The 16,959-nt window shown below is 35.0% G+C and overlaps 2 protein-coding genes across 5 annotated transcripts in view; both read right to left on the reverse strand.

Annotated features, from left to right (window-relative positions):
• Window positions 1–476: 476 nt before the first annotated feature.
• LOC137408738 (GATA zinc finger domain-containing protein 4-like) lies at window positions 477–9,124 on the reverse strand. Its single transcript, XM_068095319.1, has 6 exons — window positions 9,046–9,124; window positions 5,810–5,866; window positions 4,931–5,105; window positions 2,980–3,147; window positions 2,163–2,276; window positions 477–886 (listed from the first exon to the last, which is right to left on the reverse strand). Exons 1-6 carry the CDS (start codon window positions 9,103–9,105, stop codon window positions 723–725), a joined length of 738 nt encoding a protein of 245 aa, XP_067951420.1. The 5' UTR covers window positions 9,106–9,124; the 3' UTR covers window positions 477–722.
• Window positions 9,125–13,940: 4,816 nt separating this feature from the next.
• The window catches only part of LOC137408515 (zinc finger protein 561-like), a 38,491-nt gene continuing 35,472 nt past the window's right edge, over window positions 13,941–16,959 (reverse strand). For all 4 annotated transcript variants that reach the window (XM_068095071.1, XM_068095070.1, XM_068095072.1 and 1 more), the window contains exons 11-12: window positions 15,787–15,952; window positions 13,941–14,633 (exon numbers count right to left, since the gene is read on the reverse strand). In XM_068095071.1, the coding sequence (XP_067951172.1) occupies window positions 14,560–14,633; window positions 15,787–15,952 (240 nt within the window). In that variant the 3' untranslated portion in view covers window positions 13,941–14,559. The remainder of the gene's footprint in view (window positions 14,634–15,786; window positions 15,953–16,959) is intronic.

Raw genomic sequence — 16,959 nt, forward strand, 5'->3', positions numbered from 1 at the left:
CTGGTTTGGCCATGCTAAAGCTCGTTTGGCCAGACGTGACCAAAGCTTGTTTTTGATTGGGCAGCTTATTATTAGCGAAGAGATTATCCACTAACTTTTCTCTCAAATGTTCATTCAATTACACGTTCAGGCCGTGACAATACTGGAATTACACAACAATAGAATCGCTATCACTAAACTGCCCCATAAAATTAAAGTTTTGGTTGCACCTGACTGATCTAAAGAGTGCAGTCGATGCTGGCTGTTTACAAGCTTTGCAGTTTTTGTTGCATCGGCAGCCTCTGCCAACCCATGCTGGTGACATGAAAAGCTTTAACTGAGTTTTTGCAGAGTGATTAGTTTACACTCAGTGTCATCAGTAGATACAATCTTTATTGGATCTTAGCTATACCAATAGAGTTGTTCAATGCAGGTATTTCCTTTCAAGGCCATTGTTATCCAAATACATGGTTTTAGAACATTCTGAGTATTGAGAGATAAGTGTTATATATCTCTATTAATTCCCATGCTTTTATTTATTGTACCGTATATACTATAGAGATACATGTATATTTAAAGCGTCACTTTTCTCCAAGGGTGCATAACTCTAACTTCACTTGAAATAGATACTCAAATAAGCAATTATAGTTGGAGTAACAGCAGATTTACAGCAAATAGTTTGTGAAAACTCAGTTGACCTTTATGTGACTTTTATACGATGTTAGAAGGAATCAAAATACTTTTTAAAGGTAGTAGTAACCGTTAAGGAAATTGAGGTGCTGCCCTAGGCTGCCACGACGGTTTGGACGATAAGCTGCCCACGGATCAACTGGCGAACAGTTTCCTACGCAGTTCTCTTGGTTGTTTCCAGAATGTCCATTCCCTCCTTTGAATCCTTCACAGTGGCCTGAAATAACCAATTCTCCCTAATAGAGAACTAGCATACAGCAATTGTGATAATATCACAGGTACAGCTTATCATATGTTTAGAAGATATATATGGAGAGGCTAAGAGTGTTGCATTGTTCAGTTACAACCTTTTCCACTACTTTCTCATCTAAATCTTTCATCAACAACTTATGGAGTGACAAGGAGGCCTTGGAAATTTTAAACTGATAGAGAATTTCAGTGCACCACTTTACAACACATATTTACTTCAGATCTGTTTCACCTTCTAAGAATGCATTAATATTATATATATTATATACTTCTTACATGCAATACATAAAGAATACATCTAATATAATGATATATAATACATATTTTAATATATATTGAAAAAATAATATTGGTTACGGCTAGCATACTTGAACATCATGATTGAATGAGAGATCATTATATGTAACATAACGATTATTAAGCTGGCTTTAGACATGGCTCTTGTTAATGTAAAGATTTAGTCTAGCTCAAGTTACCCAAATTCATTATTTATATATAATTATATATAATAGTAATAGCAATATATATAACAGCAATATATATTTTACAATTAGTAAAAAAGCTAGTAAAGGCAACAATGACAGTGCCCAACAAGTTCTAAAGCAGTAATAAATTCATGACCAAATATATATCCATATAGTTATATAGTTAGTTGTAGCAGTTCAATCGGGCAACTGTTATGGCATTGAATACTACTGTACATTAGGCATGAGGATTCTTGACCTATGATTTATTTTTCATGCTGCTCACTTGTATCTATTGATTATTGATGTGATTCGTTGTAGTCTGTAAGGATTGCAAAAACCTGGTAAAGGCAACAATAACAGTGCCCAACAAGTTCTAAAGCAGTAATAAATTCATGACCAAATATATATCCATATAGTTATATAGTTAGTTGTAGCAGTTCAATCGGGCAACTGTTATGGCATTGAATACTACTGTACATTAGGCATGAGGATTCTTGACCTATGATTTACTTCTCATGCTGCTCACTTGTATCTATTGATTATTGATGTGATGCGTTGTAGTCTGTAAGGATTGCAAAAACCTGGTCAGATTGAGAGGAACTGAGGAACTTGTACGTGAATTAAAGGAATGAAAACATAAACAACATCTATAAAATCACCCTTGTCTATGCAGAGAGTTAATAGATCCTTGTTCAGGATAGCTTTAGCAGCTTAATCAGCAGTAGTAGAAGCAATTAACATTAAATGACCTTTCTGCTGACAGGAAGCAACTCTTACCTATGCAATTGCCATTGTTATTTCCGCTGTCATAACCATGGGAGTTGTCATTACCATTGTCATTCCCAGATATGATATCTTTGCAGTTTCCAATGCAGTTACCGTTGTCATTACCTTAACAAGAATAGAACTACTTGTTGGTAACATAAAACTATAAAAATAGCGCAAGTTCTGATATTATGAATAATACATGTTAGAAGTAGGCTCTATAATACTCCTTAGAAGATGTCTGATGATTCTATTAGTTCTTACACTTCTTTACAGGCCTTGAATAACAGCCCTCTACACCTTTACAATGTTCTGGTGGGGTCCTCTGTCTCCCCCATTAATTACTCTCACACCAAAGTATTACTTTCGCATCAAAGGCTTGCGACAGCTCATAACACTAATACATGTACTAATGCCAACACCAAGACACTGATACTAAACCTTTTGTTGTTTTTAATTGCCAACACTCTTGCAAACTTCTACACACTACCGTGAAATATTTCAACACACTCTTGTGAGACCCTACACACTACTGTAGAACATTCCAGCCCAGTATTATGGACTTCTACATACTCCTGTAGATCTTTTTAGTGTACTACTGTGAAACTCTCTATCACGCTACTGTAGAACATTTCAGCAAACTATCATGGACTCTAGCATACTCCTGTGAATCCTCTCAGCACTCTTCTGTAGATACCTCTAGTGCACTACTGTTGACCACTGCATATTTCTATGAATGCCTCTAGCACACTATAGCTCAAAGGAAACAGATAAGTAATGAAGAAATGATACAATATGAGGAATGATATGACAGTCCTATACTACTCACCATTATTTCCTCCAGTATTTCTGTTGCCGTTGCGGTTTCCTGAAAGAATGTTTATACAACGCCCTTTACAATTTCCATTTCGATTGCCGTTGTAGAGAACACTGTTTGGGTCGGGATTAACATTGTTATTCCCATTGAAATTCCCGCTTTTCAGTCCACTGCAAGTATCTGTAAACACGATGTATTGCCTGTAACTTTTCCATCAAGTTACGAGTCAAGTACATGCTGATTGACTGCATACCTCTCTACCTGTGGCACGTACTTCTCTATTGGCACTACCTGTTTCCTCCGCTAGTTGTATGCTCATAAAAAAGAATAATAAATTATACATGGTGTTTATGTTGTCAGAGATAAGTGAAGTGCTGAAAATATAGAAGCAGTTGGAGCTGAGGTTAAAACTTATTACGATTCTTTACTTATTCACTATTAGTAGCTTTATGACTATGTAATTCTCATGTATTTACAACTCTACAATCAGTTTGACCTATTCACAGAGACAAAAAGTGAACATGTAAAAGGGGTTTACAGACATTTGGGCTGCTTAAACATAAATATCCCATCGACTTTGCAACAGCCGTACAGATCATTATTGCCTGTCACAACTCTGAAAGCTGAAGCACCATGTAGGTGAAAGGTGAGATGTAGGGAAGTGCTGGCTTAGTATCAGCCTTACAAGAAAAGTTCCCCAAAGTGCACAGAAGGTGTGAAACATGAGGGTAATCTTCGGTCATTAAGTTTTATGAAAGTCAATATCATGTTTGATATATAAATTATATATTTTTAACACTGGCTTTAAATAATTTCGGTTTCAATTTATTCTTACTTTGAACGGCATAATGTTATTTTGAAAAGAACAGACTTTTTTTGGTAAGTCAGAGCACATTTTATTTAATGTGTTTTCTGAGTTCAATTTTAAAACATACTCCTGGACAAACAATTATGACAAAGTGACAGGTATTAATATTGAGCAATTCTAATACTAGCGAATATGCTAGCATCAGCAACAGCGTCTGCAATTAAGATAGAGGTGGCTTAATATTTCTAATATGCGTTTCAACATGATAAGCGTTGCTGCTTATAAACATATTACGAGCAGCTGTTTTGCTATATAGCTATATAAAAGTATAGCTATATAGCTATAAAAATAGTTCTCCTATATAACTAAATAGTAGTTTTGCTATATAGTGGTTTTGCTATATAGCAGTCTCGCTATATAACTAAGAAGTGGTATTGGCACAAAGCTAAGCAACCACCTTGCTATATGGGTAAGTAGCAGCCTTTCTATATAGCTAAACAGCAACCTTACTACTTACATAAGTAGCAGTCTTACTATATAACCACAAGTATGTTAGTCTTGCTATATAGACGAAAAACAAGTTTTGTACTATGCCTAGCGATTGTAGCCAAACTCCTCTAGCAAAATCCTACAATCACAGGCCAATTATAACTCTCTCTGACTAAATTTACACATAGAAGTACAAATATTTAACTATCCCCTGGCTCAGTGATCATACGGTAGATATAATGAAAGTGCATTAAATATCTTACTGAGCTATAGTAATATGGTGCAATCTGTTATCACCAAATTCTAAGCCATTTAAAGCATAAGTTTTATTGAAGCTGGCTAAAATGTACAAGCATGCCTTGCCGCAGCTTGACAAGAGCTGGTCTCAACAAGACAGCTGGTGACATACATACATTCGAGCATTCTACAAGTCTTTGAACAACTTTGCAAGTCTACAGTGGATATCATAAGCCTAAACAGCTGCTTGTACTAACTACACATGCTGTCAACCTGATGGAAAGTTTTTGCTGTTTTAATGACAGAAAAGTCTCCAAACCAAAGGCAAAACTGGAATACTTAATGTCTTTATGTTAGATGCCAAGAGATATATGTTATAGCTAAAGAGATAACAAGTATAGGGCAACAAGATAGATGCAAATCTTGAACCTCCTATGCAGTTTCCGTTCTGGTTGCCATTGGCGCTTTGCTCATTGAATCCTGCATTGTTGTTTCCATTCTCATTTCCGCTCTCATTTCCTTCCCCATTCGTATTTCCATTGTCATTCCCGTTTCCCTTTATCACTTCCTGTTCGTAAGAAAACCCTCCATGGCCAGATGAAGGCTAAAAAAAATTCTTTCATCGTTTTAGGCTGCAAATGTCAAGTTGCATTCAGAGTTTCTAGCAGAAGATGTACACACCGTACCCGCAGTATGTCGGTGTTAATCACACAATACATTGGTGATCGTTTGTGATAACAATGTTCACACTTTCACAAACCTGTTCACATTTATATGAGCAAATAGTTCGCGACATAGTGTTGCTATTATACAATGTAGTCACTGAAATGATGTAATACTGGTCCTGCAGCAACTACCATGAAGTAGAATATAGATTAAGCAATCCGAGACAGCCAATCACCATCATCGAAGTGGTGTAAATTGCAATGGCGATTCTGAACGCTCGGTAAAAATAGTGAGAAAGTGTGGCAGCTGTAATATTTCCTGACATATTTGCATTGCCTTGACGATGTCATCAGTTTTCGTTACACATAGTCGATGAATAATCGCCAATACGATAATACAGTGTGAACCGTCTGGTATAAGATAGGTGAACCCTTAGTAAACTGACGCATACAAGAGCATTTAAACTACAGAATTTTTGTGCTGGATGAACATTTGAATGAATATTTAACTAAACAAAATGAATATTTTGATAAATAATAAATATTTAAATAAATATTCATTGACAAACAGTGAAAAGTATGATAGTGCAACACCAAGATCCTTTTATGAGCAGAAAGCTCTTGAGTTGATTAAATTTCTTACACTATAATAGTAATCAGGTGCATGGGGAGCATCTCTTTCTGGAACAATCCGAAATTTCTACAATAGAAAACAGGAATTATATAGCATTCTACTCTCTTTTCTCGTTTTATATTTTACCCTTTGTATTAGTAAAACTGAGTACTCCTTGTATTCCTATTTACTTGTATCCGTGTTCATGACCTTGCAAAAACAGTAGCTTCAATGTACCTACTCTCCAACACCAAATAATATTCTATGCTAAATGTTTATTTTACTTCAATTAAAGGTTTCAAACTAATTCCAAATTTGTGTCTTCTATTTTTATGTGAATATTGTAAGTTTTCAACTTGTTTCAACTTAAGTGATATTAACAACTGTCATGAGAACCTCTAAAAATTACTCGGAACTATTATTGCTAGCTCCTTTAACAATCTTCCACCTACAATGTACATGTAATATCTGAGATCTAGTAACAAATAAAAGGATTTAAACGCTATATATTAAACCATTTATTTGATTTTACTGGCTATAATAGTGGCTAACTGTTGCCTTGTTTTTTTTTCTCTTTTGCATTAGTATTCCTTTATAGCGTATTCTAGAAAGAAATCTGTTTGAATTTAAATTATTGCCAATAAAGTAGTATATATACAGTTTATAATCAGTATATATTATATCATACATATTATACATGTATATATATATTATATCCTACATATTATGTATATATTATATCCTACATATTATATATATATATATTATATCATCTATATTATATATATTGATAGCTATTATAGGCGCTATTAGATATATATATATATATAAATGTATATATATACTTATATTTATATATATTTATATATAGTTACATTATTAATATAATTTAATATATTTATATAATAATATATTTATATAATATATAGTTACATGTATATATGTTATAATTTTTAAACAGCGTGATTTAAAAAAAATTCTGTTTGAAATGAACTTATTACCTATAAAGTAGTATAGATATTACATATATAATAATAGTAATAACAGTGATAATATATATATTTATATATAACATATGGTAAAAAATATGTATGTATAAATGGAAATATGAAATAATTAGCAAGTAATGGCTAGATAATGTATGTTTTGTTTATAATGAAAAGTGAATTGATTTTGATTCAATTAAAATGAACTGAAAAGAAACTAATATAAATCACAAATATGCTGAATTAATAATAACAGAGAGTACATAAAAGTGCATCTATAAAAAAGATTACTGTTGCTGCCGAAGCTATCTATCAAAATTTTGAATACGATTATACTGGTACCTTTTGATAGTCAATACTGGCATGAACATACAAATGATATATCAAAATTAAATACATCCGTCAAGCACACGAGGGTACGTTGTCTGACTGAACTGAGCGAGAATGTAGAGACACATTTTAGTTTTACAATTTCTAGCGGTTGTCTTTTGCAATCACTGAAAATTGAAGGTTGAAAATTTTCCGTTACAGTTGCACTGTAATGGAACATTTGAAATTGAAACTGCACAATTGAAAGTTACAAACAGAGACATATGAATAATAGATTTTGAAATGGCTTTTATAAAAATCTCAAAAGGAGAACAAATGTAAAAAAAAAAATTTATTCATAATACAACGTACATAATTAGCTTTAATCGCAATGGGAATATCATAGATGTGCTATATCAGATAGAAACGGCTTAACATTATGGTTAATTGCGCGTGCTTGCATACTTGCCATTGCAATCGTCGCTAGTTCAATTCCAGTACGGTGGGGATTTCTCATTGCAAGATTTTAATCGCTATAGTTAGACACATCAACAATCCTTGAGATGTATAGTTTAATGCACCATATTATATTGAACTATACATTATTGTAAAGACCCACCAATGTAACATGTACATTGGATTATAGGTTGGGTAAGGTATATACTATATGTTGAAATATATGGAGTTAAATAAAGCTAAAATCTATTGTATCTTATGTATATTATATTTTTGACTTTCTGTAATTAAACATTTCAACTTACATTTTAGTTCTGACACAATCTTTCTAGGTGTAAACAATAATAATTTTTTTATATTTTGACTTGAGAAAATTTAATTTGAGATTTGTCTTCTTCTGCCAGCTTGGTGCAAAGGCGTATGTTGAAATGCTGCCAACTATACATATATATAATATATATAATAAATATATATATAATGAATATATATATATATAATAAATATATATATAATGAATATATATATATAATAAATAAATATATAATAAATATATATATAATACATGTATGTGTGTTTATATACTATGAATATTTATTTACTATATTTAGGATGTAATTGACTATATATAATTTTATTGACCATTTAAATACTATATATTTTCATGGTATATAAAGATTTATATTACATTATAGTATATAAAGATGCTTGAGAAAAACAAATATTAAAAAGGAATGAATAATAGAACTTACTGAATTTTAAAATAAAATAATACTAATTGTAATGACATACAGTGGACATACAAGGAATATGTAGGCCATAAATGTACACATGTATACATATTACATCTGATGTACCAAAAGGGACAATAATGCTTTCAATTCTGAAAGATGAAGTATGTTTTGCAATTTGTGTTAAATGAACACCATTTGGCTAGGCAGACGTATTAAAATAATACATATTAAAAAAATCATGTTACTAAATATTAAAATAAATTTTAAATAATAAGAGTGCTAAAAAGCCTGCACTGTTTTAGTAGTTGTTTATGATTGGTACCAGTTCTCAACTATCAAAGTTCACAAAATTACACAGAATGTATATAAGAGATTTCTACTTTGCCTGAAACTTTGCCTTTCATTTTGTTAGTTACCTGTTACAATCTGCTACACGACAATTGTTATTTGCTGTATGATGATTTCTACCTGCTGAGTTTTACTTGCTGATTGCCAGTTGCTACTTGCTGATTGCCAGTTGCTACTTGCTGATTGCCAGTTGCTACTTGCTGATTGCCAGCTGCTACTTGCTTATTGCTACATGCCCCATGCTGACTGATAACTGCTGGATGTTTGTAACTGTATCGGTTACTACATAATGTACGGGCTATTTTATGATGGCCCTGATGGTTTTATGACGATAGATGCTCGACTGACTGGTGCGTGCTAATACAGTAGGTTTTGGATTGGTTTTTCTTTTGACCTTATTTGACCTTATTTGACAAGAGTGTATAAAAAGACTTACTGAATCAGCCACAAGTCCACTCGCGAGACAGCAGAGAAGAATGCTTGTGACCTTGTGCATGTCGAATGATGTCGATGTACGATCTAGAAAAGCAAACTATCATTAGAAAGCAAAGCAAATTCTGTTGGCAATAGGCCAATTTGTTTCATTAGAGACAATCTTTACTACAAATAGTAAAAGGCGTGTACATCCCAAGTGGCAGTTAGGGGTTGGTAAAAAAGATCACATCACCCAAGATTCGAACATTGACATTCGGCTTCGCATCCTGGAATGCTACCACTTATGCCACTCTATCACTTTCCTGCATTTAGAAATAATTGTAAATATAGTTATTACACATGACAAACTTTTACAGTGTACCAGCCTGCCCAGGTCCTAGCATTTTATAAAAAATCATTCAGAAAATTAGTCAATGTCAATTAGGAACGTTACAGCTACCTCACTGATGCATTCGCCCTAGTTAAGTTTTAACCAACAACAAGCACATCAATTGTATGGTGTCTAGCTAATTAAAAAAGCTCCTGAAGGTGAATAGTAATAATTTGTTTTACTGTTTTACTGTTTACCAATTTAGACTGCTCTAGTCATTTTCTTCCTGCTGCCGGTTACAAATTGACAAACAAACTACAAGGCTTATATTCGGCTGTAACTATTGGAACTGTTAACTTCTGGTAAATGTACTGCATCTACCAGAAGTTAACTTGCTTAAATAATAACAGCTGAAACATTGGAGGAAAGAAAAGTGACAGAATTCAAGTGAAGTTCAGATAAAATGCACAATCATAGAAAACTGTTAGTGGTGTACGGGCATAGCACCCCCGTTTCAACTCCTTGTTTAATATAATTTGGAAATCAAAACTATATTTTTAAATCCTGTCATAGAAGAAACAGCGTTTAAGAAATACAAATTCTCCATAGCTTTTGCGAAATATAAAGAGTGAGCTCAGTAAGTAGCGTACCTGCCAATCAAGGTTATTGCTAAATCAAATAATCTTTTGTCAAAAAAGATGCTGATTGCTACCTGAAACTACCCAAGCTTAGAAGTTTCAAGTCTACTTTGTTTCAATTTTTTGTTTTTGCGTTTACAACTGGCAATATTTTTTTGTTTATTGATTTTTTACTTTTTAATAGAACCATAAATGAAAAATTTTTTTTTAAGAACTGCCCAATAAAAGTAGAAATATATATAATGTAACCAGCTAATGGCTACACAGCTGGTAAACTTACCTGTGGTTTCCTGGTTGCTTTCAGGTTACAATCTTGCACGCAGTTCTTTGCTTTATACTCTTACGGCTTCTCCTGGGCCAATCAGAGAAGCTATAGAGGGTGTCATAGCAACAGGTGTCATAGCAACAGGAACTGCTTATTTGGCCATTCCCAGCTACTTGTTTGAAATGAGCCCTTTTGGCAAATAGGAAGAACTACGTCAGTTTAGTAAAGATATGAACGTGGACCTAGTTGGCCGGAGGTGTTGGATGTAAAGGTTGTTAATATTTTGGAGAGGAGGAAGCCTACAAAGCCATTTTATGGTATTTATCGCACGCTTGAATAAGCTATACCTATATGCTGGCATGTATTATTAGAGTGAGGTGTCTATAGCGCATCAGCATTCACAAATACTCTTCAAACTATATTAATCCCCATAAAAATGAAAAACTTTTGATGACCAATCACACACGGCTATCACTATTAGGTATCCTAGCAAAATGCTGCATAATCTACAGCTACGTTCTTGCTTTGTTATACCTAATGAAAACAAAATAAATAGGTGAACTGCAGTTAATTTCCCGATCAATAAATTATGACCAATCACATGGCCATGACATTACTTGGTCACACTGTCCTGAAGAGCTTTCATGAGAATCACAATGTGTGGGAATACAAAACAGCGGCTTCATTAGATAGTGATAAAATGCCATATGAAGCTCAATTTATTTCATTACACAAAACACTTCTCTCATGATATGTAGTTTAAAAGTTAGAATGGAAAATGTTGTTAAATGTTAAATACAAATCAGTTATCTGTCCAAAGAATCTTTTATTCCCCGGACAACGTCAGGTAGCACAGCTAGTATATATATATCTCACTGCTTGTCTTTTTGCCTTTGTCTTTTTGTTAAACCTTTTGCCGAGTTACGATTAAAATTTAGCGATGAAAAACTCGCACAGCACTTAATTTGATCCGAGGGCTCCTTCAAATCTAGAGGCGGAAATCTTAACCATCACGCTGTTGGTGATGGTTAAGATTTCCACCTCTAGTATCTACAAAACTAGATACTTGAGATGTTTCCAGTTGTGCTTTTACCTACCTATATACTACTGTGAGCAGCTGTGACCAGGTAGTCTAGAAACTCCAACAACAGATTGGGGGTTCAATTCCCTAGAAAAGGCCACTGGTAGCGACAGCAATGACATGAAACTTCAAATTGCTCTCTGCAACTGGGCATTTCTCCAGTCATCAAAGTTCCCTTGCCACTGGACTAGGACATGTCCAGCCAAGATCAGAAATCTATTGTTTGTGTAACACAATTCCTGAAAACAGGCAGACTCTGCTTGCAGTAAGCTAAGCAGATGGCGCACTCGATCTTTGAACGATTGCTCACACAGACACACTACTGAGGTGCATGTGCAATATGGCAAAGGTGGTACTGCGTGACACCATGATGTTTGCATTAGACAGAACAGTTGAAAAGTTGAGCAATAAAGACAAATCGTACATACACAAAGAGAAAGGACAAGCATAGAGGTCATCGAATGCTGCTAGCAGGCTACTTAAGCTTGACAAAATCAGATGAAGTCATATTCTGGCATACATACTTCGATAATTTGCAAAAGGACTCTATTGGCCGATTAATGTGATACTAACAGCATTAAATCTGTAAGCAGCACAAACGCTGCTAGCAACAATGTAAAATCGATAACGTAATTTATCTTACGGACATCTTAAGCTTTCCCTTCCACATTCCATAAAAAACGGTAGAAGTCGATGTTTGGAGTGTATGTATTATCCACTTTCGAAATGTTTACAAGTGCCGATGCCGCTTTTCCAGGCCAGATCGCAATTTCTCTATCAGAAAATCTTCAGACGTGAAGTGTTTGTTTAAAAAGAACACTAAAGGAAGTTGTCAAAGAGTAATGATATGCAAAAAGATGTGTAAATCGGAAGAGATAAATCATTTACATCATAAAACCGTTGATTTAAGATAAGAGACCGATTAACCTGGCAGAAGATGAATAGTGGGTTCCTTAATTATTTCTTATCATGTCTTCATTCTGAGATGATTGTTAATGATATTTGATATGGTGAATATACTAAAAACTGGAAAGAATGGTCATGATTTTTTAAATGTTGTCAAGTGCCGCTCTCTCCTGACAAACAACAGTTTGGAGTTCAATTCTACAAAAGGCTACTGGTGGTGACAGGAATGATATCCAACCTTACATTGCTCTCTGCAACTGACCATGCCTCCAGTCATCGAGGTTACTTTACCACTGGATTCAGACATGTCCATTCAAGATCACAGAGTCATTGTTTGTGTAACACTGACTCTTAAACGCATACACAGCCTCTGCTTGCAGTACGATAATTATTATTTTATTTAATTACATGGAGTATTGTGTTGGCAGCAGTGAATATTCACAGTCGGCAGCATTTATATGAACTGCTGCAAAAAATGGTATCTGTGGTCATCTGACCTCTGACCTACAAACAACACGTTGGGGTTCAATGTCTAAAAAAGGCTACTGGTGGTGACAGGAATGACATGGAATCTGAAATCGCTCTCTGCAACTGGGTATGTCTCCAGTCATCAAGGTTCCCTTGTCATTGGACTTAGACATGTTCAGATAAGGTCTTAGAGACATTTTTTGTGCAACAAGGCTCTTAAAACACACGCACAGCCTCTGCAAGTAAGCCAAGTTTATTGAAAGGAAACGTAAAGAAAACAATGTTGCTGAGAATTTGGAAACTCATAGAAATGTTTGCAGAACACTGAAGGAAAATACATGTACTACAAAACCAAGAAGCAGTGGAAAAGCAGTTTACGGAAGCAGTGGAAATGAAGCTACCAAGTGGTATATTTAAGATGGTGCAGGCAAATGCATACATAAATCTTTGTTATAAGCTATACTGTAGATAGAATTATGGTACATAACATTCTTTCACATAATAAGAGCAGTGCCCATCCATCTGAAACCATGTTAATAGTGTTAGAAAAACGATTGCCTTACACATGAATCTAACCTAGACCTCCAGATTCAAAAGCGAGGGCACTACCACTACACCACTAGATGCCTTACATATTCAGTAAATAATTCTCCACATACTGATTACTCATGATCATCTCTCAGAGTGCACGGGAGAAGCAAGCATGCCAGTAATCAATAAAACACTAAGGGATACACCGATATAAATACTTGTAAATCATTCATTACATATCGGACAACCAATGAAATTTATATATTGTAAACATTACATAAATGGGTTTGGTATATTCTGTAAGTAAAAAGATACTGCCCTACCACTTCCCTGGATAATTCTCCATATACTGGTTACTCGTGATCATCTGTCACGGCGCATGGGCTTTGCAAGTGTAGTAGTACTATACAACAAATAGATAGAAGTATAATACATAATATTGGGTATAAGAATTGGATAGAAAGAGATTTGAAATGCACATGCCAAAAGAAGGCAGTAAAGCTCTTTATCCAGTGACCTGTAGAACAAACTTCACAGCTGAGTGAGGGAATGGCATCCTCAGCAGGATATTAGAAGCTACAGTGGTTATATAGAAGCAGGACACCTCTTGACAGCTTCCTATGTACACATATAACCCGAATGCATATGTTTGAACAACATACGACATAAGTTATGTACATAATTCAGATTATATTTAATAGATTTCTTAAATATATGTACACATGCATAAGAGCTTGCAGAAATTGTACTGTTTACGACTAGTGACGTTCAATAACAAAAAATGTTCAATGTCAAAGGTCAGCTAAAATCTAGAAGTTACAGCACCCTGACCATTGTGCGACTGATTATTAAGGCGAAGGCGTCAGTTTCGCCATTGACACAGAAAAAGAATTTTTATCTGTTACCTGTCAGAACCTGACATGTGAAATGAACAGCCAGACACCTGTACAAAACTCACACCTAGCAATAATTGCTACTTTTCAAAAATTGACACCTGTCAACTGACACATGTGATAATAGATTCCTGTCAAAACCTGACACCTGTCAGAAAATGATACTTAGCAAAATTCGACACATTCAGATACCCCTCGCAATATAGTGTCACAGTTGAAACCTCAAAAAAGAGGCAAAATAGGCATGGATGAATACTGAGGCTTCTAAAATGTTAATTTTAGATTTCTACTAATTTCAAGGTGTTGTAGCACCGAATAAAAAAGTTGCTGGAGACATGAAGTATTGTCCAGTACCATTTCTAACAAAAATCTGATGTGAAGCATTTCACCACACAGCATGCTTTTTTGGAAGTTCCCAGAGCTTCAATCCCCATCGGGTGGACAACTTCCAGATTGACCAGAACAGATGTCATGGCTAGTGTCAGCGAGCCCTACAACTAAAGGTATGCCTTTTATTGACCAACCCGTGCATAGCCCAGATACAGGAGTTACTTGGCAAGCTATATGATAAGGAAGAGTTAGCTAACAAAAATGACCATCCATGAAGCGATGTGTCTCTGCTTCGGCGAGGTGACCAATAGAAATGGCTCAATACATTGGTGATTCACTGCAGGTCATCTGATTGCGATGAATTAGTGCTGCACGATAAAACGATATTGTACGATTGCTGTTGATTTTGTGTGGGACGATATAATTTTGGGACGTTTTGTAGATCAATTCTGTAATCGGGTATATCAACGTTTTCGATATCATGTCAAGATGATAAATCTTTTCTTAATTAACAGAACCAACATCGATTATTGCCGGCTTTCGTGACTCAACATCAGCACAGCACTAGTTCCTGAAAACTTATTTGTGAGCCCGCGGATTTCCTTTATTTCTGATAATCCTCTAGAAACGGACCGACGAGGTAGAAAAAAGGTTTCATAAAAGTGTGTTAAATAAAGTTAGAGAGAAAAGACAACTCTTAATTTTTTTTGTATTTGGACACAATTATCGCCCTTGTATATTTGTTTTTTAGGTGAAACGTCACAATCACCTATATCGAGAATGCATAACTCCAAAGTTCGATACTGACCGATATCGATAGCTCACAGGGCCAATATATCGTTTTGGCATGTGGTGTCATATCGCGCAGCGCTATGTTGAATGCTTTACCATTTCAATACTTTGTACATGGAATAGTGCCATTGTAATGTATCCATGAGGTTTTACCAACCAAAGATGTTACAATGAGAAACTAGTAGAAATTATTACAAGTATTTATGACTTTATCATCAATATTTCTTTACTGAATGGGCCATTGTAAAAATATATTCCTGATAGTCAATTTTTCTTTGACAATTTTTCAATCAACCTGAGCCTTCAGTCTCTCCTGCGTTGGTCAACACACAATTATAACAATCTCCAGTAAAAGTTTCATTAGTACATGTGTGACTGTGACAGACAAAAATTGAATCTACAGATTTATTAAAACAAAATTTTTTATTATAACAGATGTATGACGGACAAGAGTTTTACTAAATAAGTTGTGGTAAGCAAACATCATGTGAAAATACTACAAAAACGATATAGGAGATTTCTACCAACCTGAATCAGAATTCAAACTAAGCCGATAGCCTGAGGGCTCTACGAGTAGTTGTGCATAATCAGACAACCTTTCCTCAACACAGCCTGGAGACTCGGGCTGCATGGGCAGAGCTGACAGACTCGCTGCTTGAGTAATTATGCAAACCGGTTTATCTCTCAACGAATTCTGTTAAATATATAAAAGACATTTCAAAGGTGGCGAGCAGTAAAGCCCACAAAATCGGATAAGTTGAGCTACAACAGCGTACTAAATCTATATGCATATAAAACTCTGATTTATTTGTATTGCTTGATACCGTTGCACTGAATAAATAATATAAGCGGTGAATATAAAATGTGTGATAAAAGATTACTATGTATAAGTCTACACCTCGGGATGTTCAATTCACGATATCAACACTTTTCCAACTGCCCTAAACTGACCATCTTGTGGATTTGCTGCATAATCGGAGGTATAGTAAGAGTGGTGCCCGTGACATTAAAAAGGACTGTCAGAGCTCGGCGTGTTACCTATGGCTTAAGACTGGTTCACACTATATCACTGTATCTCATCGTTATTGCCACAATACATGATGTACTACGGCGATCGTCGATGATAACAATGTTCACACTATCACAAACCCACCCGTGTTTTCATCAGGAAATACTCCATGACGTAGTGTTCACATTTCTCTTTTCGCATTTGAAAAGTGGTCGTCGATGCTCAGTAAAATATCGAGAAAGTTTGACAGCTGCAAACTTTCCCGACGTGTCCGCATTGCTTCGTCGATGCCATCGGTTCACAGTTAACATAATCGACAATGAACGCCGAAAAGAAAACGCTGACAAATGGCGATATAATGTGAACCAGCCAATGCCAGGATCAATTGGCAGCCAGTGAACTCTTGTTTTCCATGTAATTTGTCCTCAATTTATCTGATCAAAAACTCAAAAATGTACCTTTGCACGGATCAAGGACAGTTGCCATCAATTGTTTGTTGTGGTGAAAGCGTTGTAGCAATTTGAATCGAAAATGAAAGAAGTGCTGAGAAATGTCAGGCTCATAGAGTAATACTAGCGCTCATAGAGTAATACTAGTGCTCATAGAGTACTACCAGAACTCATAGAGTACTACTAGCACTCATAGAGTACTACCAGAACTCATAGAGTACTACTAGCGCTCATAGAGTACTA

Source organism: Watersipora subatra, chromosome 11, assembly GCF_963576615.1.
Source record: "Watersipora subatra chromosome 11, tzWatSuba1.1, whole genome shotgun sequence".
Classification (NCBI taxonomy): Eukaryota; Metazoa; Bryozoa; class Gymnolaemata; order Cheilostomatida; family Watersiporidae; genus Watersipora; species Watersipora subatra.

Coding starts and splice junctions, on each gene's coding strand:
- LOC137408738 (XM_068095319.1), bottom strand. CDS start 9,105: ATGCACAAGGTCACAAGCATTCTTCTCTGCTGTCTCGCGAGTGGACTT. Junction 5,106..5,809: donor CACCTGATTACTATTATAGT/GTAAGAAATTTA, acceptor AATTTTTTTTAG/CCTTCATCTGGCCATGGAGG. Junction 2,277..2,979: donor AAATACTGGAGGAAATAATG/GTGAGTAGTATA, acceptor ATTCTTGTTAAG/GTAATGACAACGGTAACTGC.